We start from the raw sequence: 25,296 nt of genomic DNA, 5'->3' as shown, positions 1-25,296 counted from the left end.
GAGGAGGAAGAAGGGGAGGAGGAAATGGAACGGTCAAAAGAGAGGAGGGACATGGAGAAAATGGTGGAAAGATGTGGAAGGCAATGAGGATGGAAAGAAATGATGGATAGGAGGGAATGAAGAGGAGAAGGGGATGATGGAAGGACAGAGGAGGAGGAAATGAGAAGGAAGGACAAATGAGATGGAGCAAAGAAGGACAAAAGGAGGAGGGAGGGAAAGATGGGTGGGAGGAAGAAGGGAAGGTTGCAGAGGAGTTGCTGAAAAGGAGTGAGGAGAGAAAGGAGGAAATGGGACAGAAGCCAAAAAAGAGGAAGAGGCAAGGAAAGAAGGAAGGAGATTGGGAGAAAGGAAGGACAGTGGGAAGGGAAAGGAAGTGAGGAGGCAAGGAAAGAGGGGTGGAAGGAAGAGGAGAGGTTGGAGTGATTGAAAGAGGGTTCAAGAAGGGGAGATGAAAGGCTCAGGAAGAGAAGGAATTAGGAAGGGAGGTTAAAAGGAGGGAAGGAGAGAGCAAGGAAAAGGAGACTGGAAGGACAATGGAAAGGGGAAGATGGGTGGGAGAAAATGAGGAAGGGAAGGTTGGAAAGGAGTTTTTAAAAGGAAGGGAAACGGAAGGGGAAGGCAAGCTGGAAGGACATAGAGAAGGAAATTGGGCAGTAAAAAGAAAAGGAGAAGGGAAGGAAATAAGAAAAGGTTGGGAGAGAGGGAGGACAATAGCAAGAAGATGTAAGAAAGAGAAAAAAAGTGGAAGTTGGGAGGAAAGAAAGAGGGAGAAAGGTTAAGAAGTCTTTTAAAAGGGATGGAGTGAGGAAAAGGAGCAGAAGCTGAAAGGAAATAAGAAGAGGAAGCAATTAAAAGGCCAAAAGAAAGAGAAGAGCTCAAGGAAAGAAAATAAGGGAGGTTTGTAGAATGGAAGGAAGGGGAGAGGAGACAAAGGACAAGGGCAGAAGAAGGAAATGAGGAGCCAAGGAAATTGTATAGTACAGGTCAGGAGAAGAAGAAAAACTGGGGGGAAATCAAAAAGGAAGAAAACGGAGAGATTGGTGTAGAGGAAAGAGAAAGGAAAAGAGAAGAAAGAGAACGGGGAGACAAGGCAGAAGGATGGAAGGAAGGTCAAGGAGAAAGAGGAAGATACAAAAGTTGGATGCAATAATGAATACAAGAGCCAATTTTTTGTGGAGTTTTTGGTTTATGTGGCCATGTTCTACTCCAAAAGACCCACAAAAAACTATGGATGCCAGCCATGAAAGCCTTTGACCACAAAATTCAAAGTGCTGGTTATGACTTAGAAAAACCTGTATGACTTATGGCCAGGCTAACTGAGGTGCCATTCACATGTTGTGGTTTTTAGCGCAACTATGCAAACAATCTCACGTATTCCAGATTTGTTGTTCGCACTGTGGAACCACATCTCTGCAAGTTCTGTTGCTTACATGTGTCAACGCTCGAATGAAAATGGAGTCGATGATGCAAATGTATTCGAAGCACATTCAAGGTGTGCAGAGTTTTTTCCTGGGGTCTATTCTCATCGGTTTTTCACCAGCCGAGAATCCGAATCTCGGGAAAAACCTGACATCGATGCCCCCCAAAAAACCTTAATTGGATGCATTGAAATTGCAGGTGAACAACAAAGATTCAACCCAGATTTTAGCTGGATTATTTTCACTGTCTGAATAACCTGACAGACCATATAAACTGGTCCTGACACCTTTATATGCTTTAAACTAGTGATCCCCAAACTTTGGTCCTCCAGACGTTTTGGACTTTAGCTCCCAGAATCCCTGACTATGGGACAAGCTGGTTGGGGCTTCTGGGAACTGAAGTCCAAAACATGGAGGATCAAAGTTTGGGAATCACTGCTTTAAACCAAAGGGCTGTAACTACTGTATTGTTTTGACTTGTACAGTATTGTTTTATCTTTTTGTAGATCTTTTCTACAGCGTAATAAAGAGACGGCGTGGAGCAGTGGTTTGAGTGTTAGGACTATGGCAGCCGTGTAAACCCACCGGGGGACTTTGGGCAAGTCACACTCTCTCAGCCTCAGAGGACGGCCATGGCAAACCCACCGAAGAAACCTGACAAGAAAACCCCATGACAGGGTTGCCCTAAGTCGGAAAGGACTTGAAGGCACACAGCGGCAGCAAGAAGAGTGTAATATGGTTAACCGCTTACGGTAATTGGGTTTTAATGTTCACTTTGTCTATTTTTAATTGTATTTCTTTAAATGTGTAATCCGCTTTTAGTCCCAGTCTTGGGAATAGATGAGACTTGAATAAAGGTGATGATAAGAACAACATCATTCTCATTCTCATCATCATTATTTTAGAGTATTTATATCCCACTCTTCAGCTACAAAGGCTCTCAGAGCAGCTAATAACAATAACAACAACAACAACAATAATAATATTGGACCCAGGCAAAGAAGTGCAATGACCTATTATCCTCAATGGTGCTGTGGCTACTTTGCTTCAGCTTCTACTGCAGCAGACTGGCATGGCTGCCTCCCTGGCATTGGATTGCTGCTAACACAACTCCCAAATTGTGTCTTCAACTACCGGATCCCGCAGGGTTTCGATCCTTTCCCAGTGGAAAATGTACCCTTTTTTTGGTCTCCCAATTTAGACCGCCGGCCTCGAGAAGAGATGACAAGTGGAAACAGTATTAGTGTCACAGCCCGTAAGACTCAGGTCCCGAGATGCAGATCAGCCTAATTTGAAACGCAAATGGGAAGCCGTTTCCAAAATTTGTGAATAATAATTCAAAAAGGTGGAGGGACTGGTCTTGAGATGATCATTTCTTCTGGGAAAACATCCGCTTGCATTATGGTCTCTTGCTTATAGCTCACTCTGCACCAAATTTAGATATTTCTGACCTTAGGGGAGTTGTCTGCGCTTTGCTTTGGAGCTTGGAGTCCCATTTTACAGACAGCTTAACTGAGGGGAAGTGAGTTACCAAAGGGAGGTAAACTTGAGGCACTTTTTAACATTTCTCCCCAGTTCCTTAATGTGGGGTTAGGAATCATGAAGGCCTCCCTAGTTATTATTACACTACAACACCCAGCACTCTTTGGCTGACTAACGTTTGCTGGGACTTGCATTACAGAAACATCTCTAGAAGGCCTGGGAGATGTTGCTGGAATGTAATTTGGAAGTTGTTGGACTGTAACTTCCATCACCCATCACTATTAGGTATCCTGGGTAGGGCTGATGGGAGATGCAGTCCAACATCATCCTCATTCTTATGATGATTATTAATATTATTAATATCCTGCCTTTCCCCCAAACTGAGACTCAGGGCAGCTCACATTTAAAAAACCAGTACACTTAAAAGCATACCAAAATTGTACATTAACACAGAATTAAATCTGGAGGGCCATGCATTCTCTGGTCAGTATGACGTAGTGTTTTGAGTGTAAAAGTGCGATTTTCAGGGACCCAAATTCAAAACCTCCCATTCATGGGCCAGTCACACATTGTAGGGATATTACGTAGACACAATGGGTTGGGATGTGCAACCATTGATGTCTTCAGTTAGAAAAGAAAGGAGTAAGAAAACAGAGCAAAACAAGACCTGGATGACTTTGGGGAAGTCACATTCTCTCAGCCTCAGTGGAAGCAAATGGAAAACCCCCATGATACGTTTGCCATAGGGTTGCCATAAGTCGATTGCCTGGCCTTGATATAGGTCAGAGGCAGGAAGACCATACACTGTATAGTCTCAACTTATTTTAAACTAATACTCTTACACTATCTGTATTATAGGTTGGGTGGGCCCTCCAGATGTTGCACTGCAACTTCCAATAGCCCCATCAGCACTGGTTGTTACAGCCCACATCTGGACCACTGCATTTTTAATTATGAATTTTATATTTAATTACTGTCCTATGTATTGCAATATAAATATTGCATAGAGATGAAGCTTAATATGTGTATTTTATGTAATGGTTGTGCTCAACTATGTTGTAATCTGTCTCGAACCATGAAGAGATGTGGGTAAGAAATAAAATAGATAACAGGCAGCAAAATCAAGCAATGCAGCGCTGTTCCATACTGGCCTGGGTGCCATGCCAAAGCTATCCTCACCATCCCTCTCTCTTCTTCTCTGAATCTTTCTGCCAGTGGAATATTTTACGTTATAAAAATGGACCAATTAGGTTGCAAACAGGCTTCCGAGTTGCAAGGAACCTGCTTGGCTTTCCTTGGCACGTCCCACCGTCTGGCTTTCCTTGGACTGTCTATCCCTCCCATCCCTGGTGTCTGTTTCTATTGGGCCTAGCTGATAGTGACCCTGCAAGCAAAGGAAAGGGAGCGCTGTTATTTTGGATGAATCCATGCTCTGTGTCCAAAGGCTGTCGAGTGCATCTGCACCGTAGAAATAATGCAATCTGACACCACTTTAAGCCGGGGCATCAATAGGGGAGTGCAGAGAGGGCTGACCAATGGAAAACATCTCTTCCCGCTGAATATTTTAAATCTGCATTGAATACAATTTTTGTTTGTAGAACTCATTGCCACCAGATATGACAAAGCAGCTTTGTATATGTGTGTGTTAATAATAATAATAATAATAATAATAATAATAATAATAATAATAATAAAAAAATTTATTTTTATCCTGCCCCTCTGTGCAACACAACCGGGGCAGCTTACAAGATTAAAACATACATTCCCATTTCACAATCCCACCTCTAAAATACAATTAAACAACTTAACAGTTTAAAATAGAACTTAATAGACAAAACAAATTACAAGGGCCACAGCTGAAATGGGGGTGAGCAAGTTAGGCTTTTTTGGTGTCTATACATGTGTGTTCTTGTTGTGTGCCTTCCAGTTGTTCCCAATTTACGGTGAGCCTATCTCAAGGTTTCTTCAGAGGGGGTTTGCCACTGCCATTTTGGGGCTGAGAGAGCATGACTTGGCCAAGGTCACCAGTGGGTTTGCGTGGACGACCTGAGATTTGAACCCTGGTCTCCAAAGCCATAGTCCAATGTTCAAACCACGACATCATGCTGGCTTATCTATCTATCTAATCATATCTTATCAATTTTAAAAGACATGATCATGAAGGAAACCTGCAGCTATCCCCAGCCAACATAAGCAGTGCCCTTCAGAGGTGTCCTATTGCATCACCCATCATCCCCAGCCAGCAGGAACCATGGGCCTTGTGCCTCCTACTGCCTTCTGAGAAATAAAACCTAGCATGGGAGCACTTCTCCTCTAACACCAAAACAAAACCCCAGTCCTCAAGGTGTGCGAGATGCCATGCTACAACATGTCATTATGGTGCTCACTTGTTCTGAAGGAAAATGCTCAGATTTAGAAGGGCTAGTCATGGAAACAACAGCCATGGACAGTATGCCGAGGGTCCTCTGGCTGCCTCCTATGAACTCATAGTGTCCTCTCTCTTTACGCTCAGCAATTGCTACCCGCCGGAGTACAGCTTCCTAAGGAGACACCTGTTCCTGAAGCTACGGCTGGCAGACATAATGCTAAATCATTCTGATTTCAGCCGCAAGGAAAGAAGCAAATTAGTTATTTAAAACAAACAAAACAACAACAAAAAAGAAGTTAAACAAAGAAAGGAAAAAAAGCCAACATCAACCCTTCTTTCCAAAACTTGTTTTGGCCCAAAGCATCAATCCAGCTGGTAACATTTCCCGACACCCCCGTGATCTTAGAACGGGTATCTTAAATTTTCTTAGAATGAGATGCATTTGTGAAGAATAGAACAATGAGGTTCAACAGCTTGAAATGGAGCTTCCACATACAGGGGCAGTCAACCCTCGTTGGGAAAATAATTTCATTGTCCATTACAATAGGATTCCGTGTGGAAGCTTTTACAATGAAAGGCTATATTCCTGCAATCTCAAGCAGGTTTAGTACCTCCTCTCCAGGAGCTCCAGTTGGCTAAACAGTACAGTACACTGGTTAGAGTGATGGGCTGAAGCTTGGGAGATCCAGTCCCTTCCAGCCATGAAACTCTTTGGGTGACCTAGTGCCAGTCACACACTCTCAACCTTTTCTATCCCACAAGGTTGCTGCGAGAACAAAGCAAAGAGGAAGGCAGCCATATATGCTGCCTTGGGATCATTGGAGGAAAGGTAGGGCTATAAAGGAAACTAATAAAAATAAAAAGGGGAGAAGTTACTTTCTCCAAATGGCAAGTGGTTCCTCCAAAGATTATAATCTAAACATCAATGCCATCGGTGAGCCGAGCCAATGTCAAATCAAGGCTAGAATTTCCTTTAGAGCCCTAAACAATGGGAAGACTCTCCCAACATCAGACTGCAAGTCCCATCACCTCTGGCTGGAAGAGTATCTGGAAAAATGTATGCAAAGGGATCCTGCAGCCCATTTGAGACTAACTGAAAGATAAGAGGTTCGTAGCATGAGCTTTTGTAGACTTAAGCCTACTTCTTCAGATGGAGGGGCTCCGCCTTTGTTCCCCAAAGTTTAGTGCTTGGATATCTTATCTCTGCCCTTTCTTCACTCCCTATGGGATGGTCTGAGGACACGTACCAGAAAGGGCCTTCTCAGAAGTGGCACCTCACTTGTGGAATCTCCTACCACTGGAGTTCTGCCTTAGGCTGAGTCTTCCAGCCTTTAGTCATCGGTTAAAGAGCTTACTAGGGAAAGGCCAACAGGTCTGGAAACCAGGCCCTATGAGGAGAGAATTAAGGAGCTGGGTATGTTTAGCCTGGAGAAGAGACGATTAAGAGGTGATATGATCACTGTTTAAATATCTGGTATCATATTAAGGATGGAGCAAGCTTGTTTTCTGCTGCTCCAGAGAGTAGGTCATGGATCAATGGATGCAAACTACAGGAAAAGCAATCCCACCTAAGTATTAGGAAGAACTTCATGACAGTAAGAGCTGTTCAACAGTGGAATCTGCTGCCTCCTTCACCATCTGTCTGGAGCACTTTTATTGTATATGCCTGCATGGCAGGGGGTTGGACTGGATGACGCTTGGGGGTCTCTTCCAACTCTATGATTCTAAGTAATGGGGAATAGGTAGAGGGATACCTTTTTGCACACAGAAAGTTTCAGGTTCAGGGTTGAAAAGTATCCTGCTTGAAAAACTGGAGACCCATTGCCACCAGAGTAATGGTTAAATGAATGGTCTGAATCAGTAGAAGGCAAATCAGTATACTGTATTCCTATTTAAATCTACCTGTTACTGAGAACCTTGGGGACTGGAGCCTTGCTTTGCCTTGTAAGGCCATAGTTAAGAGAGCAGTTGCTTTGGATGGAATTGATCCTTGATACACAGGAAAGACCACATTTGCAAAACCCTTGAGCACTGCTACCATCCAGGGTTAGCAATAATGAATCAAACCAGGGGTGAGCAAAGTGTTTTCTGACTTTCCAGAGAGCAATTTAGACCAAGAAGAGGCCTTTTTTTTTTTTTTTTCTAAACTGGAAGTGAACCAGATCTTTTACATTTTGGTGGGGTGCGTGTGGAATGGCCTTCCAAGCCCTTAGCCTCCCACGGTGCCCACCTCTGTGCCAAACAGACTCAGAAAAAGAACATTTCGTGTGTTTCCAACTCTTGTTCAGGACACAGCAGGTACTTTAGTAACAACTACATTTTATCAATCGATGCTGCCATTTGATCTTCGTCTTTACGACTTGGCCGTTTTTATATTCTTGTTCTGAGTGACGGCTGCCAATTGCCTCGGGGGGGGGGGGGTCTTTTTTGAGGGGGAAAAGGTGAGATAATAAATATTTCAATTCATAAATAAATAAGCTATCCTGCCCACCAATTTAGTTTTTTGGTCACGCTGCAGTACGCCAGAACATTCCCCATCTGGCCTGTCTGTACAAGAGAGGACTTGGCGGAGCAATGGATCTGTGTCACTTATGAAGAGGTTTTAAGCCACTTATCAAACAGAGAAAAGAGGGGGGAAGACAGGAAAAATTACATTTAAAACCTCCTATTTATAGCCTCAATCAGATAGTCACTCCAACATTTCCAGAGAGCAAATGGGCATTTCCCTTAAGAAGCCACAATCTAATTTTAGCTGCTGTGGAAGCATGAAACAGCTTTTGTCTTTGAAGGAACCTCATGCTCTTAGCACAGGGTTGAGGGAGTGCTGCCTCCTCCAGATGTGGCTGGACTCCAAATCTGAACATCCCTGGGGATGATGGGAATCATTTTTCAACAAAAACTGGAGGAGCTGTCCACCATCTCTTTGCTCAACAGACAGACACTTTATCCCACTGATGTGGACTAGGAACGACCGACCAATACAGAAATGTAGACCACTTTTCAAACAATTAATTTTATTTACAGTTGCTTAATACAGTAGTGGCTCTTAAACACATGGCAGCCACCTCCTGCCCAAAACATAACCGTCCTGTAAAATCAGGAGTGGAGGAAATCTGCAGCCCTCTACTAGATACTGCTTGACTACAACTCCTATCCTGTCTGACCCTTAGCAGTGTTTTCTGGGCATGGTGGAAACAGAGTCCAACCATATCTAAAGATGTAGATTCTCCACATCTGCCACAAAGGCTAGATAACAAAAAAGGTGGGGAAAGAAGTTTTCTTTAAAAAGGGAAAACTGGAGGAGATAAACTATATTCCCAAAGGACCCGATCTGCACACAGCAATGGTAGGGAAGAAGAAACTACTCCCGTGTGGTTTGCTCTGGTAGCAGAAGAGCAAAAGAATGACATGGGAGGAATCAAGGCAAGGCCATAAAGCCAGAAGAGGTAGTGTGCTTGTGTTATGCTTCTCTCCCCGCACAAAAAAATACTGCCCTTTGCAAATGGTTCCTGCATCACATTGCAGTCTCAAAAAACGGAACTTTTTGAAGCTGTGAAGGAAAGACTGTTCTCCACTGTGGTCCGACTTGGGACCCAAAAGTGATCCAAACAGACCTGCTCCTGTCTCATTCCTCTAGGAATCTGGCAAAAGGGAAGCAGAATTTTGAAAGCCCTACTGCAATGCAGGAAGGGAGGGCAATGAAAAATAAGGAAACCCCAGAGGCACTTTAGCACATTATGAAAATGACCGCCATGCCCCCAAAGGCATTTAGGGTCTACAGAGAGAAATGTAATTCCTGAGGGGTGCATACAGCCTACAGACCACACTCTGTCCACTACCCTTGGTAAAGTCTAGGGACAAAGTTTATGTGTTTGACTAAGGGTTGCCCCAACTTCTCTCCCAGGTCCCAATAATCCAAGCACTGGCACTGTATGAGAGAGGCAATAGGGTACAGATCACATTGGATGGGTGGGTGGGGGTTCTAAGAAGTCCTGACCTATAACAGAACAGCTCTTTGTATGGTCAATACAACACAATGGCTTTCACTGGCATGCATACTTTGCACCTAGCCCACCTTACACCTGCCCTGGTTCAAACAATGTCACAAAGGATGTGCTAGTAGTAGAAGGGTTGAGTAAACTGTAGCCTTCCAGAAGTCCTTGGACAGCAACTCCCAGCATCCCTCACCCTTAGCTTTGATAGCTAAGGCACAAGGAAGCAGCCGTCCAGCAAAATCTAGACCCTTGTATTTTCCCCACTCCAATATATACAATATACAATATCTGTATAGACAGATATTGCTCTGACCACCAGCCATGCTGGCTAGGGTTGATGGGAGTTGCAGCCCAACATCTGAAGACTTCACTTTGCCAATCTTTGCCCACACACACACATCCCCACAGGAGACTTGGCATCCTCTTGCTATGGGTAGTGCTTCTGGTTGGTCTAGAAATTGCCACCTGGGATGCAGAGAGAAAATGGAGGAAGGAGGAAATTAAATGGGGCAACTCTGAGTCCTGATGGAGTGAGGACTCCTCTTTGCTTTCACCCCAGAGTAGCACAGTCTGGTTTGAGCCCAAGCAAAGACACTGATGGATTGAGCGTCAGGAAGGAACGCCCAAGGACCATCCTCCAAGGTCAGCTGAAGAAGTAGGTTGATTCCTTCACCTTCTCTAGATCAAAGTCACCTGAAAATGGAAAAAAGAGATATCAGGAGATGTTAGGATGAGAACTTCAGTTTTAAAAGCTGCCCTCTTCTTGGTTAGAAACTTTAAGACACTGGCACGTAGCACTGCCACTCGCATCATATCTTGTGGTGGCAAGGGAGCCATTTTGGAATGTACCAAAAACCACTGCTTATGTATTTCCTTTGGTGCTTCTGGCTGATTGCCCAAACTGAAACCTGCAGAGCTGCACATGGGTCCACCCAACTGTGAAGCAGGATTGAAGCTTCGATGGGGATTTGGGGGCCGCTTTGGAGGGAGCCTGGTTGCCTCCTTTCAGTGGTTTACTGTTAGAAAGGGGTGGGTAACTACGATAGGTCAAATGTCTATGCCAAAACCTTCCGTGAGCTGCATGGATTGATAAAAAATGCAATCCTGCCCCCACAAACCATGGAAAGGTACAGATATTCACTCACCTCTCTCTTTTTTTATGCTATTTTAAAATGCCACACACTGCAGGGGTGGCTGCAATCTGTTTGGAAGATAAACAGCCACTCCTCAAGTCTTGTAGAAGTGGCAAATCCCTTTTTTGGCCATAAAAAGGGGAGCCTGGAGAGACTGAGGGTCAGAAATATAGCCTTGGGGCTAAATATGGTCACACTTTGCTCACCCCTGGTCTACACCCTGATCTCCAGCTTCAAGGTGGGATCATCACATTAATAAATAACAGGAGTGCTTGAGCTATGTGTTCCTGAATGGCAGGGATTAGGTTAGGAGACACTTGCAATGTCTCTTCTGTATGATTCCAACAGTAAAGAGTGAAACAAATTATTATTGAGTTCTCTTGCCTTTTTGCAAAAGATGTATTCTTCCATATATATTATTTCAGTACAATACTCCCACCCTGCCGCCAGCAATGTAAGAAAGCAACCGCCATTCAAAACACCACATAAAAACCCACAGTCGACAAAATTAAAAATTGTAACTGGTGCCCAGAGCATTCAGAATCAAATCAAACAAATCTTTTTCCTTTAAAAATAATAAATCTTGGGGGCCCTAAAGACTTTTTTTAAGCCCTTAGAAAGCAACCGAGAATAAACTGGGCAACCAGCCATGGTTAACCTCAGGAGGCCCTTGTTTGACTGCTGGGATGCTACTGAGAGCAGCAACAGATCACGCTAGGGATGAGAGTACAGGAAGGCAGATTTTGTCTTTCAGACAGCCTGGCGACTGCTACTTCGCTCCGCTGTGACAAATCCTAGCCCAAGGTGGGAACCATGTTGCTCTCCAGGTGTGGTTTCTGCACACAGTTGCAGCTTCTTACCTAATGCTTGTTGTTGTTGTTAACTGCCCTCAAGCTGATCCCGACTCACAGGGACCCAGTGGATGAGAAATCTGCAAGATAGTCTATCCTCCACTTCTCTGCTTAGTTCTCGCAAATTCATGCCTGTCACCTCTCCGATTGAGTCTATCCATCTGGCATGCGGTCTTCCTTTCTTTCTACTAGTAATCAGTATCTTCTTGTTATGTGGCCAAAATACAACAGTCTCAATCTGATCCTAACAACTGACCTAACTAGTCTCTATCCCTGAACCTCTAACATCTCCCAACACTCATTCCAACTAATTGAGCTGAGTCTAACTAATATTGAGCCCTGATCTGACTAACTCTCCTAACATTTCTCAATCCTAATCTTAACCTAATTGATCTGTGTCTAACAAATCTGGTTTTGACCTTGGAAATAGGCTGGATACAAAAGCTGATGCTGCCAACTTCTTTCTTTCAATAAGAAAATTTGGGAGGTGGAGGAGGAGGGAAGATCAGGACCTCCAAGATCCAAAAGACACTGCAGAAACAATCCAGTTGGAGATGGCCATAACTGCCCTGGCTCAATCCTAGGAAATTATGTGAACTGTTGTTTGTGAGACATTTAGCCTTCTCTGTCAGAGAGATCTAGTGCCACAATAAACTACAATTCCCAGGATTCCCTAGCACTGAGCCAGGGCTGTTAAAGCAGTCTCAAACTGGATTATTTCTGCAGTGTGTTGTGGACCCGGGCCTCACATACCCTTTGAGCAACTCTTGTTGAAGTTGCTTCTGACTTATGATAGCCTGAGAGCCAGTGTGGTGTAGTGGTTTGCGTGTTGAACTGCAACTCTGGAGACCAGGGTTTGATTCCCTGTTTGGCCATGACACCCACTGAGTGTCTTTGGGCAAGTCACATGCTCTCAGCCTCAGGGGAAGGCAATGGCAATAGCAAACTTCCTCTCAACAAATATTGGCAAGGAAGCCCTTAGGGTTGCCGTACGTCAGAAATGACTTGAAGGCACAGAACAACAAAGGTGAATCTATCATGGGGTTTTCTTGGCAAGTTTCTTCAGAGGATGTTTGCTATTGCCTTCCCCGAGGCTGAGAGTGTTTCATGGTTTCATGGCCGAGTGGGGATTCCAACTCTGGCCTCCAGAATCTACCTCATCTTAATTTCTCTAATAAACACATCATTTTTAAACATAAATCCAGAACATTAGGGACTGTCATCCCCAAACTCCCTAGCCAGCATGGGAGATAAAAGGCTTCCAAGCTCTGAGACCAAGAGTGCCACAGAATGCTGTGTGTTGCTGGGGCAGCAGGAATGGAAAACTGAGAGGTGGGTATGGAAGAGAGCAGCCAAGGAATGGGCATAGCTGTCTGAACCACCGAACAAGATTCAACCACACTGAGGGATTTTGTCATGATTACATGCCATCCTTACAATTTACAAATGGGGAACAGAAGGGCAGCTTAAGCCTGTGAGGACAATCCTCTACTTGGGTCTTGCTTGGATCTGGCCAATTACTAAGCCAGATGCTATGTATCTTCTGTTGCCAATAAACAGAGAAGCAAACTAAAAAGGCAGCTAGGAGATTAAAGTGGCTCAACTGAAAATATAAGATTAAAGAAGAGCGCTATGAGATGTCTGCGAAGGGAGGTGATGGGAGAGAAAGGGCAGGTAGGGGAAGGATAATGGAAGCACATAGATCGTGTCCCCACAAACAATTCCTCTTTCCGGGAATGGAATTTTTGGATTGGATTTGTAACCCTGAAAGTGGACTGTTACGGGACCGAGGGGAATACCATTTGAACCTCACGTACTCAGACCAAGCTAGGAGGTCTGTTGGAAGAAGAGTTCAGGATTGTGAATCACATGGCATATGGACCACACACATACCCTCCAACATTTCACAGATGAAAACTGGGACACACGTGGCCACTCAATATCTGAGTGTGGAGTGTGGCCAGACAGCAAAAGTTCTCGATGGAGAAGAACATACAAAGCCAGGAGAGGTTATAGCAGTTTCCTTTTGCCTGAGCCTATTGGGAAAGGCAAAATTCCTCCTCTCCTCCCTGCTGGGTTAATTGAATGCCAACGTTTGCGGCAACTGAAGTAAACTGAGGACAAAGGGGGAAGTGTAAGGTGGAGAGCGAAACCAGGACATTTTAACGGTAGGCGAAAAAGTGGGATGGAAAAGATCAATCAGAGTTGTCCCTGCCAAATTAGACAATTGGGAAAGAATGCACACATGGCCTCAATCCTGTGTTTGTAGTCTTATACCTTATACACCATCTTGAAGCATAAGGTCTTCTAGAATGACCCTCTCTTGCGTCCCATCAGTCACAGCAATACATTATGGGTGGACATGGGAGAGGGCCATCTCTCTCTAGCACCCCAGTAATGGAATATCCTTCCCTTAAAGGTCCAACTGGTCTCAGCATTGCTGTTACTGAAAACTTGCCTATTTACAAAAGCTACTGGACACTAATTGGTGTTACACAAACCCATATGTCTGCATGGTTTCAATTTTTAACCGGTTCTTAATCCATCATTTTTCACATTGCTCAACTTGGAGAAGGAGGTGCAAAAAGCTCATTCCTCTGTGAAAAAACTTTGCATTTAAAAAGCATACACATTTTTTGCACACAAAAAAGCATGCACATTTTTGCACAAAAAAAAATTACATGTTTAAAATGTGAAAAAAATGGGTTTTGTTCAAACTAAGGGGTTTTTGGTGTATGTGCAAAACTCCCTGGGGCAAGCTACTGTTCTAGGTTTGGACATCAGAACAAGCTAAACAATCCAGTTTCATACATTGACAACAAATGAGGAGTTTGAACTGTGGCTTGTGACAGGACTACACATCACAACAATATGGATTGCCACAAACCACACCACGGACTACTGTGAATACAGCTTCAATCTTCCACATAGATTCTCAAAATATCTGCCCTCCTTCCCAAATCAAGACAATTCATCCTCATACCTTTCTCAGGGACATTAGACAGCAGCTGTAAGAGCCTTCGATACTCAAGAGATTTTTTACTCTTCCACTCAACCCTGGGGGAAAATGGTGAGGGAGAGAAAAAAGATGCCACCCATGAAAAAGTACATATTTATGCAAACATGTAAAGCTGCACTGCCTCCAGAGGAGTCACCGCTTTGGTTTACACTGCAAGAATGACATATAAAAGTTTCACAAGAGTGAAGTCATGGACAACCGCACAGCATAATCATAAATGCTACAACGCAAAGCAGGGAAAAAATCAAGTTTCTCATTTCAGAAAGACAGTTATCCAGAAGATTTTTTTTAACTGTGGATTTTAAATGATAATTTTTTTTGATGTGCATTGTATGAATGTGGGGAAAATAAAAGGGAAATGTACTTTGTTTTTCAAGGCCTCCTTAGGGTGGCAGGGTGGCATGTTCTCATTGGTATTTTAAGAGGAGAAAACAGAACGTGAATGGGGCAATGGTAACACTTACGGAAGATAGGTACAGTATTTCTGCAGCATGAACTTAGACAAGTCATCTAGGATGGGTTGACTGTGGAGCTCGACAAACTGGTCACGACAAACCTGGGAAGAAAGAGGGCCCTATCTTTACATGCACAAATATGTATGAAAAATGCAGATCTAGATTACCAGGTAAATGAAATGTTTCAAGCCCTGCCCATTGGAATGGCCTCTACTACACAAGATGGCCGAATTAGCTCTGCATGGGCAGTTATGCATCTTCTCACTGCCAAGAGGGGTCCCCATTGCTGTCACTTATCAGTGGGCAAGGGGGGGGGTCAGATTAACAGAGCCTAAATGCTAGCAGAGTATGTCCGTTTTAAATACCATGAGCCATATAGAACATTTCTTCTGTTTCCCCTGGCACCCCACACTGGGGGGAAACATAAGAATCCTATCTGAAAGGGCCATAATTTCCACTAGATTGTACGCCATAGGGAGGCTTTTATATTCTTGATTTTACTTGGTTTTGTACAGCGCCATGTAGGTTTACGGCGCTTTATAAATAAAGTTAATAATAATAATAATAGAACAAACACCTTTTTTAGTCATCAACACTGGATTTTCGGGACCAGAGGTAGAATCATAGCCTAGCCAAACCCCCTTTCTGCCATGCAGGCATGCAAAATCAAAGCACACCTGGCAGACTGTCATCCAGCCTCTGTTTAAAAACCTCCAAAGAAGGAGACTCCACCACCCTCCAAGACAGCGTCTTCCACTGTTGCACCAAGAAGTTCTTCCTAATATTTAGGTGGACTCTCTTTTCCTGTAGCTTAAATTCCATGTTTCTAGTCTCTGGAGCAGCAGAAAACAAGCCTACTCCAGCCTTGATAGGACATCCCTTCAAATCAGTCATGAAACCGACTGGGTGGCCATCCCCAAACCCAGTCACATGCTCTCAACCTCAGGGGAAGGCAATGGCAAACTATCGTTGATGAAATCTTGCCAAGAAAAGCCCATGGTAGGTTTGCCTTAGGGTCGCCATAAGTCGAAAATGAAAGCACACAACACACACACCGTGTCACCCCTTAATCTCCTCTTTTCCAATCTAAACATACCCAGCTCCCTAAGCCTCTCCTCATACATAGGACAGTTTCCAGGTAATCTCGTAGGAGGCACGGTTTGACCCATGGTGGCTAAAGGAACCCAAAGTTATTCACCACCCCATCCCCAGTTTAGAAACTAAAAGTTTAAACTTTCAGGCAAGCGTTGCCTTGGAATTAGGGAAGGAGCTAGCAGGGGAGCCATCTTACCTGATTCATGACATCGACCGTGAGCGCGTGAGTCCAGTAACAATCATGCACCGAGACGAACGTCAACCCTCGCCTAGGAAACAAAGCAGCAGGCCAGTCAAGCTCTCAAGCTTCGCCTCCCTATTCTCCACACGCAGAGCTGAGATTTAATTGCCAAGCTATTGACTGCAGCTAAAATCGGAGCGAGCAAAAGGTTGCAGACAGGTCATCAATATACATCCGAAAGACTACAAAGCAGTGTTATGTACAAGGATGGGACACACTCATCCTTGCTCCCTACCACCAGTACATCTTCCCTCCCCAGTTCTTCCTGTCCGTGCCCATCTTATCAGACTGTAGTTTTGTAAGGGACAAGCTGCATCCAATGCTGGACGTTCATCTGTGTTTAGCATCATAATGGAGGGAAAATGCAACCTCCTCCTACCAGCTATGGCCTTCCAAACATTCCCAACATCTGCTCTGCAAGACGGCCCCTCCTGTCTGATTCATGTTTTCCATACGGAAGAAACCTACACCGAAGAAGAGCTGAATATCTCACTTTTTGGCACAAGTGTCTAGTTGAATTAACACCAGAGTGGACAGTTACAAAGAGACCAGGGGCCACACCTGCTCCTTTCTGAGAGAAGCAACCAGAAGGTCATTTCTGCTTTTCTGAAAGCTAAAACTTCCAGAGGGGCAAATCTCTCTTCTTTCTTCAGGTGGAGAAAAGATTTGAGTTTAGGGAGGAGAGTATCCAAGAGGTGGCCAAGGGCCACCCAGTCAGCCTTTAGAGGGCCACATGAGGCCACAGGCTACACAATTGCCACCTCTGATTTAGGACAATTTGACATAGCAATAAAAAGGAACCTCCTGATTTTCCCTTGTCCTTGTCCTAGTCCTAGACTAAGGCCTAGAAGAGCAGCTATGAAGGAGCTAAGTAAGATCCTAAGTGCAAACACATATAATTAAATACTAACATCAGAATCATCTGGGCCATACAGACTCCTTTCTCCTTCCCCTCCAAAGGACCCAGAGGAGAGGCAGACCACCCCAGGTGCCACAGATGCCACAGCCACTGGCCCAGAGGCACCTTCCGCATTGCCTTTGGAGCTCCAGGCACCCCCATCCCTTCAAGCATGGGGCTGTTTGCCTTCCTCCTCTGGCCCCTATCCAGGGTGACCAGGGGTCCCCACCCCCAAGGAGGACAAGGCCCTGCCAAATGGAGGACCTGATTTCATATGTCATAACCTGATTTCTATGTCAGGTTATGGAAGGTGGTCAGTGAAGAAAGGTGACAGAAAAGGTCCCATTGCACTACAGAACTGTAACATGATTATTCCACTTTTAACTACCATGATTCCTCCTAGGGATTCTTGGAATTTGCAGTTTAGGGAGGCGTATTTAGAATTCTGAGCCAGAGCACTTCAGTGCCTTACCAAACTATAAATCCCAGGATTCCAAAGGAGGGAGCAATGGCAATTAACATGGAATAACAGTGTTATATTTATGTAGTGTGCATGGCCCTCAATCAAGCAAGTCACAGCTGCCCTGAGTTTGCAAGACCTTAGCAAATCTGTTAACAGGATGTCTTGCAGGGCTGCCACAAGTAAAAGCTAACTTGACAACAACCAACAACTGATTCTTCCCATCCCACTTCTTTGAAGTAGCTGGAAGATATCTTGTTAAAGTACCTCAGCACCACATCTCTGAAGGAGGTGACATCCTTCAGGGAAGATCAATCAAAGGAAGTAAAATAGCCCTGTTAATGTCTGTGCTGCCCCCTTGCAGCAGGGCAAGAACAGCAAACGCATGCCCCCCTTCAATGCTGCTAGTCTGCAGCTTTGATTTTCTGGCTGGGGCTGATGGGATCTGTAGTCCAGCAACATCTGAAGGGCCTGACAATGTTGTGTTTCTAAGCTAGAAGGACACCTGTATCCATGCTCCCTCTCTTCTTACCTGTGGCAGTGCAAAGCAGTCAGCATCATGTGCGTAGAGTCCAAGGAATGGATGAAGTTTGGTGGGAAAGCGTTCTTCTGTTTCACCGTGTCAGGTTTCCTGCAGAGAAACCACAAGGGAGATGACACAAGGAGGAATGGAAAGTAAGGGAATTTGATTATGGATTCAAGTCTGCACAGTCCGCTACTATGAAATCCACCACGGCTTGGGGATGCACCAATCGGGGTGCTTCCCAGATTGATTCGTTTTCCGGGCCGCAGGAATAGGTTTCAATGTAATTGTTAAAGTGTTGTTGTTTTAAAGTATCTGTATCTCAATTTTTACAGCTGCTTTTTGTTTCTGTACAATCTGTGTTTTGATTATCAATGCTTTATAGCAGGAACAGACAAAGTACAGAGTGTGAGATGCATGCAGCCGCCCCAGACATTTTTCTGATCCTTAGACTTTGCTAAAAAAAAAGAATTAAAAATTAATTGGTCTCCAAATGGTGGGAACAGAGGTATTTTTGCTCATGCCTCCAAGCCATGTTAGGCCCATGAGAGACCCCTATCTAAAATAGGAAGTTAACAGGTAGTTACTTCCTGTTGCTAAAGAGGGCGTCTCCTGGGCACAAAAAGCTTCTTCTCAGATGGTACAAATGCTTTTCAGTGCTACATGATAAGTATCATGGGAATACCTCTTCTCAGATGGTGCTAATGTCTCCTGGTGCTGTTTAGTGACATGTGTATGTCTCAATACTTATCATCATAAAAAGAGGAATTCCCTCTTTCTTAGACATGACATTCCCTCCTGTGTAAGAGAAAGTGGAAAAACGATTTCTTTTTTTAATATCTTAGAAGAAGCATTCCAGTTTCTCTTTCTCTCTGATGCACAAGAGAAATGCCTCTTCTAAAATAGTGCACATGTCTTCTGGAGTTGAATAATCATGTATGCATGTGTCCCAAAAGAAATCATCTTAGAAGAGGCATTCCCCCTTCCCCTTTTCACACACTGCTTCTAACATAGTGCCAATGACTTCTGCTGCATATACTGATGAATGCATGTGTCTTGTCACAGCAAGTGTTGCCTTAGAGAAGTCTGCCTGAGATAGTGGCACCTTTGCTTTCTGATGGTTCAATGTACATACTTTGTTTCATGCACAAAATTATTTAAAATAAATAAAATTATCTTCAGGCTACATGTACAAGGTATATATGAAACATAAATCAGTTTCATGTTTAGACTTGGGTGCCATCTCCAAGGTATCGCATTATGTATATTCCTAAATCCAAAACACTTCTGGTCCCAAGCATTTTGGAGAAGGGAGACTCAACCTGTACTTCTTGTAAGCTGTTGTATACTGTGACAAAGATGCCATCTTCAAAGAAGAAGATACACTCTTCACTTCAATACTATTTCAGGTTCAGAATTCATTGGATTAATCAGCGCTTTGTATACCAGTCAATCAAGTTTTATTTATTTAACTGAGATGAGAGCTCAAATAATCAGGAAAAGAAGTTCATTCAAGACAGTGTCAAGTTCCAAGGCAATGTTGGACTACAATCCATCATCTCTGACCACTGACTATGCTGACTGCTGGAAGATGGAGTCTATCAACATCTGAAAAGGTTACAGCTTTTCTACCCCTGATATTAAGAGGAAATGTTTCCTAAAAATGGATACTCACTGGCTGATGTCATGGCGTGATTTCAGATTGACGGTCTGCATGCTACTATTCACCTGGGTCGTGGAAAAGAAAAGAGGGGAAAACTACATGGATTCGAAGAGCTGACAAACAAAGCTCCTTATGACACTGAGGGACTGGACAGAACATGCACAGAAAGGGTGATATACATGACTTTACAAAGCAACCCATGCAGGAAAACAACTGCTGTTTGTAATAAGATCTCCTTTGATCCCAACATTTTCTCTTAGGGACTAGAAACTTGGTTTTATCTCTTAAGGACTAGAAACTTGGTTTTCAAATAGAAGTAGGTGGGAGTGTAGAGATTCTCATAAAGCTGGATTCTGTATCTGATCCCAAATACTTTTCTCCCAGTGTGAGCACAGTTATGGCAAAGGACCATAAATGTTTATATATCAAGAGGGCAAGAGTGTTCAGTGGTTAGAAAAGAAGCAGGCAAGCTGAGGGTACCACATTTGTTGCTGTGTGCCTTCAAGTCTTTTCATACTCTCACTCTCTCTCTCTATCACTTCCCTAACCCACCTTAAAGGGTTGTTGTGACAATATTACCCTGGGTCTACAGGAGGTTGGATTAGATGGCCCTCGTGGTCTCTTCCAACTCTAGGATTCTGCGATTCTATGAGATGGCAGGATATAAAAGTATTAATGCTATTTTCTTAGCTAAATACTGTAATTTTTTTTTCAAAACTCATTTCTAAAATGCAATGTTATTTGTATTGTCATGCATGTCTGTCTGTGTGAAAGCTTACATACACACACTCTATATTTGTTACACCTTTCCTCCAGCAAACTCAAGTTGGCACACATGGCTGTCCTCCTCTCACTTTACCCTCCCAACAACAACCCTGTGAGGCAGGTCAGGCCATTTATGGCTGGTGCAAGGTCGCCACATGGCTGAGTGGGAAACTGAAACGTGGATCGTCGCAGGTCCCATTCCAACACTCTAACCACAACATCACACTGCCTCCTTCTGTTCTATAACTGGCACCTTGGCTACAGTACCCTTTGATTCATATCAGAGCAGCTAAAGTAGGCGGAAGGGAAAGCGATTCACTTGAAGACTTGAACATTTCGGTTGTGTTATTCATACCCAGAAATATATGGTTTATGTGATTAACTGCTTCCTTCTGGAAGCCAAACAACATATCTAGTGTTTGATGCTTTAGAGAGAGAGAGAGAATCTGTGCATACCACAACTTCAATTAAAAAACCCCTAACTGTCAATAGTCCAACGCTTCCAACTCTACAATTCTATGAAAAGACTGTCATTCTCTATTTTTTTTTTAGAAAAAACTTTACTTTCTCATTATAAAAGTTACAGATATATTGTGAGTTGCCCTTTTAAAAACTTATGAAGTTCCTAAAGCATTTCCTAAAAGGTATAGTGGTCCCTTGGTATCTGCTTGGGTTTGTTCCCAGGACTCTTGTGGATACCAAAATCCATGGATGCTCAAGTACCATTATATACAGTGGCGTAGTAAAATGGTGTCCCTTATATACAATGGCAAAATCATGGTTTGCTTTTTGAATTTTTTATTATTATTATTTTTTTGAGGGGGGATTATTTTCAAGCCATAGATAGTTGAATCTGTGCATGCAGAATCCATGGATACAAAGGGCCGACTGCATACAGTTATACAGTCAGCCCTCCATATCTACAGATTCTTTATCCATGGATTTAAGCTTTCATGGCTTGAAAACATTCCAAAAAAGATGCAGATTCCAAAAAGCAAACTTTGATTTTGCCATTTTATAAAAGGGGCACCATTTGACTATACATTTTACTAATAGGATTTGAACATCCACAGATTTTTGTATCCCTTGGAGAGTCCTGGAATCAAAGCCCAGCACATACCAAGGGTCCACGGTATTTTAAATTATGTGTGTGCGTGTTATGTGCTTTCATGTCGTTTCTGACATATGGTGACCCTAAGGCTGAGGGTTTTCTTGGCAAGATTTGTTCAAAGGAGGTTTGCCATTGCCTTTCCCCTGAGGCTGAGAGCATGTGACTTGCCCATAGTCACCCACTGGGTTTCATGGATGAGTGGGAATCAAACTCTGGTCTCCAGAGTCATAATCCAACACTCAAACCGCTACACCACGCAGGCTCTATATTTTAAATTACCCCTTTTATTAATAATAATAATAATAATAATAAATCTCAGAATGCTACAAAGCAGCTGACTGAACAGCCCAAACACACAGATAACTATAAAAGAGAACAAAAACGCCGCAAAAGGAGGTGAACAGTAAATGGAGAGATGCCATAGCTCTTACAATCAAAAGCATAAGATTGGGTTTTGTAAGAATGAGCTGTAACCGATGTGCTCTGTGCAAAAGAGTCAGGAAGCAAACACATCTACATTTTCAGAGGCGGATTAAAAGAAGGAATAGGAGGCTCGGCTGCTTTCGCCTTCTCTCACCAGGCGCTGGCAACCAACCGCGGCAATCGACTCTTGTTATTCCCGGCAAATGTCACCTTGACTCTCCCCCCCTCCTCACTTCTGCTGACTCACTCCCCTCCACCTGCTGACTCATGGTTTTGCCACTGCAAAAGGTTGACTCACTACCCATTATCCTCTGCTGCTTTTCCTCCAGGGGCCTCGCCTAGGTGAAAGCATGCGCACTCCTCGGCAGGTGCTCTTGACGCCTGGGGGGGGACTTCAAATCCCACTCTCTCTCGTGTTTGGAGAAGAGAAGAGAAGAAATTAATTCCAGCTGAAATATTTGGATTTTCTCCCCCATGTGTGTGTTTCAAATTGAACATGAAATATAAATGCATGTACAGTGGCACCCCCTGCCTTGGATACCAAAATCCGTGGCAGCTCCAGCCATGATATACAGTCCCCCCCCCCCCCGTTTCCACGGACTTGAGATCTGTGGTTTTGGTTATTCACAGAGGGGCAACCTGCATTAAAGTTAATGGTGCACGCGCCCGTGACATGTGAACATGGCCTCATGCAGGAGCACATGGCCATTCAAAGCTATAGCGCTTGAATACAGTGGACCCTTGTTATACGCTGGGGTTTGGTTCCAAGATCCTCCGTGGATAACAAAATCGGTGGATACTCAAATCCCATGAAATATAATGACATAGTGAAATGGTGTCCTTTATTTTAAAAAATGGAAAATCAAGGTTTGATATTTAAAATTTATACTTTTTTTTAACATTTTCAAACCATGGATGCTTGAATCCGTGTATAAAAAATCTGTGTATAAGAAGGGCTGACTGTATATGCGAATTTCCAAATTCATGGGAGGGGGGGTCCAGAATGGATCCCCCATGAATTCAGAGGGAGGAGTGTTCAATGGCACAGTGAAATGGTGTCCCTTATATAAAATGGCAAAATCGAAGGTTTGCATTCTGGAATCTTTTTGGAATATTTGTTAGCCGTGGATGCTTAGATCTGTGGATAAAGAATCTGAGCACACGAAGAGCCGACTCTACAAGCATGTTCCGTGTATTTAATACTACTACTAGTAATAATTATAAAATTTATTTCTACCCTGCCTCTCCGACAAGATCAAGGCATCTTACATCAATAAAATCCATACAATACAACAGAATAAGCAATAAGCACAAACATAACAGCAACTATAATAAAATACATTTCCGAGCGGGCGTTAACCAATTCAATATTTTTATTGTTTTAAATTGGTTTACCTTGTTTGTATTGATTTGACTTGTACGCCACTCTGAGATCTTTTATAGGGTGAATTTGGGTAGGACAGAAATCACCATCATTGAGCGTGGATGGGGAAAATGAAATCTGAAGGCCGTCTATAGCCCTGGAGCTATTTCTACAGCCGCAAATGTCAACTTCCAGTTGCCATTTTGGATATTTTCTCCTGCTTCTCCCTGTTCCCATATATTTTGGAAGTACACTCATCCCTCCACATTTGAGGCTTTCGCTTTTGCAGATTTGATTATTCATGGATTTGGTTAATATCTCCTTTCTAGAAATCTCTAGGTCCTCCAGTGCAACTCTATGGTCAACTTGAACCAAAAGTCGCACTGAAGGAGCTAGAGATTCCTAGAGAGAACACTCCACTAAGCATTTGTAGGTCCTCCAGCGCAATTCTATGGTCAATGTCTGGCAGATGTTGGCCTCAGAGTTGCAGTGGAGGGCCTAGAGTTTCCTAAAGAGGTAAAAACGTAGTGTTTTTGTTATTTGGCAGTTTTTCCACATTCCCGGAGGTCCTGTGCCCCTAACCCTAGCGAATATGGAGGGAGGAGTATAGTATGAAAAATGCAAAAGGTTGAGGTAGGGAGGAAAAAAGTACATCATATAGAAGCCAATCCAGAGGAGGGTTCAAAGAAGACAAAGCAGAAGTTTCTCTGATTAAGAGAATGATTGATTGTTATCTCCATGAAACAGCGGGAGAGAAATAAAGATAGAAAATTAATTGCCTGGCCAGTTGAGATTTCAGAGGGGGAGCCTCCCCTGCAGGGATGTAACTCACTAGTCCATAAAACAGACTGACAGACAGAAACCGGTCATTAATGACCTTCAGTTCAAAAAGCTGATATTTTTGGTTTCTTCCCACACAATTAGGATCTGCAAAGGTCTGAGTTTGAAATAGTTGGGGGGGATTCAAAATGGGATCTGCAGCAGACGGATAAAGGTATAATAGATTATTTGGGATCCTTCTGTTCTGGTGATGCTATCTCAGTCGACCTGGTTTTGGCTCAGTTGGAATCGGGATGTTAATAAGGCTATGACCAGGAGACTACAAAAGATGAGTGCTAGCATCGAAGATTGTTAAATGAAACCGACCTGCCGGCGGTGATAAGCAAGAGCCTCCAGAGGCCTGGGTTCAAATCACAGCTCAGCCACAATGCTCACTAAAGCCTAGTCTACCTCAAAGGTTTCTTGGTAAGATGGACTAAAGCAAAAGTAGGAAAATATCTGGGGGCTACTTTAAGGATTTTCAGGGGGTTTTATCAACAAAAGCAACCAACACAACTCCAAATTAGATGGCAAAAATGAAGGAACTTCGAAGCAACCAGGAGTGGGTGTCCTGTGCAGAAGATGGACTGTGTATGGAGTTCAGTTCTGATGCTCAAAATAAATCTCAGAGCTCAAAAGTAATTCATTCTAATGTAAAAGAGGTACAGGCATCCTTCACTAATACGGCGGGTTAGTTTCCAGACCACTACTGTATTACCTTAAAGCAGTGGTTCTCAACCTGTGGGCCATCACCCCTTTGGGGGTCGAACTTCACAGGGGTTGCCTAAGACCGTTGGAAAACACATATTTTCGATAGTCTTACGAACCAAGACACATGCTTGGGGTCACCACAACATGAGGAACTGTATTAAAGGGTCGCGGCATTAGGAAGGTTGAGAACCACTGCCCTAAAGTGAACCACAGCCTTTTTTTTCACTTCCTAGTGCATATAACAATCTAAAAACATATTTACACTATCATTTATGAAGTCCATTTATTAAGTCCATAATAGTGATAGGTCTAAAAAAGATGCAAATGTATAAATAATAAATAAATTTGTCAGAATAAGATAGGGAGACACAAAATGCATAAATGTTATCAGCAAGACTACGTGTGAGTAACAAAATGACACCATATGGTCTAATTGAAAAGCTCCTAGCAAAGGGATCCAGCTTAGCATAGTGGTTTGATTGTTGGACTACATCATCCGACAC

The 25,296-nt window shown here is 43.4% G+C and overlaps 1 protein-coding gene across 2 annotated transcripts in view; it reads right to left on the bottom strand.

Moving 5' to 3' along the window:
- Positions 1-8,265: 8,265 nt before the first annotated feature.
- The window catches only part of POLRMT (RNA polymerase mitochondrial), a 40,008-nt gene continuing 22,977 nt past the window's right edge, over positions 8,266-25,296 (bottom strand). The window contains exons 16-21 of one of the 2 annotated variants that reach the window (XM_042479654.1): positions 19,614-19,666; positions 17,948-18,046; positions 16,013-16,085; positions 14,731-14,822; positions 14,231-14,304; positions 8,266-9,956 (exon numbers count right to left, since the gene is read on the bottom strand). In XM_042479654.1, coding sequence (XP_042335588.1) covers positions 9,907-9,956; positions 14,231-14,304; positions 14,731-14,822; positions 16,013-16,085; positions 17,948-18,046; positions 19,614-19,666 — 441 coding nt within the window. In that variant the 3' untranslated portion in view covers positions 8,266-9,906. Of the gene's footprint in view, positions 9,957-14,230; positions 14,305-14,730; positions 14,823-16,012; positions 16,184-17,947; positions 18,047-19,613; positions 19,667-25,296 lie in introns of those variants that run through there. The other variant, XM_042479655.1, reaches the window with a different exon arrangement.

This window comes from Sceloporus undulatus, chromosome 7 (assembly GCF_019175285.1).
Source record: "Sceloporus undulatus isolate JIND9_A2432 ecotype Alabama chromosome 7, SceUnd_v1.1, whole genome shotgun sequence".
NCBI lineage: Eukaryota > Metazoa > Chordata > Lepidosauria > Squamata > Phrynosomatidae > Sceloporus > Sceloporus undulatus.
Note: the sequence above shows the minus strand (reverse complement) of the source record. Positions and strands in the feature narration are given on the sequence as shown.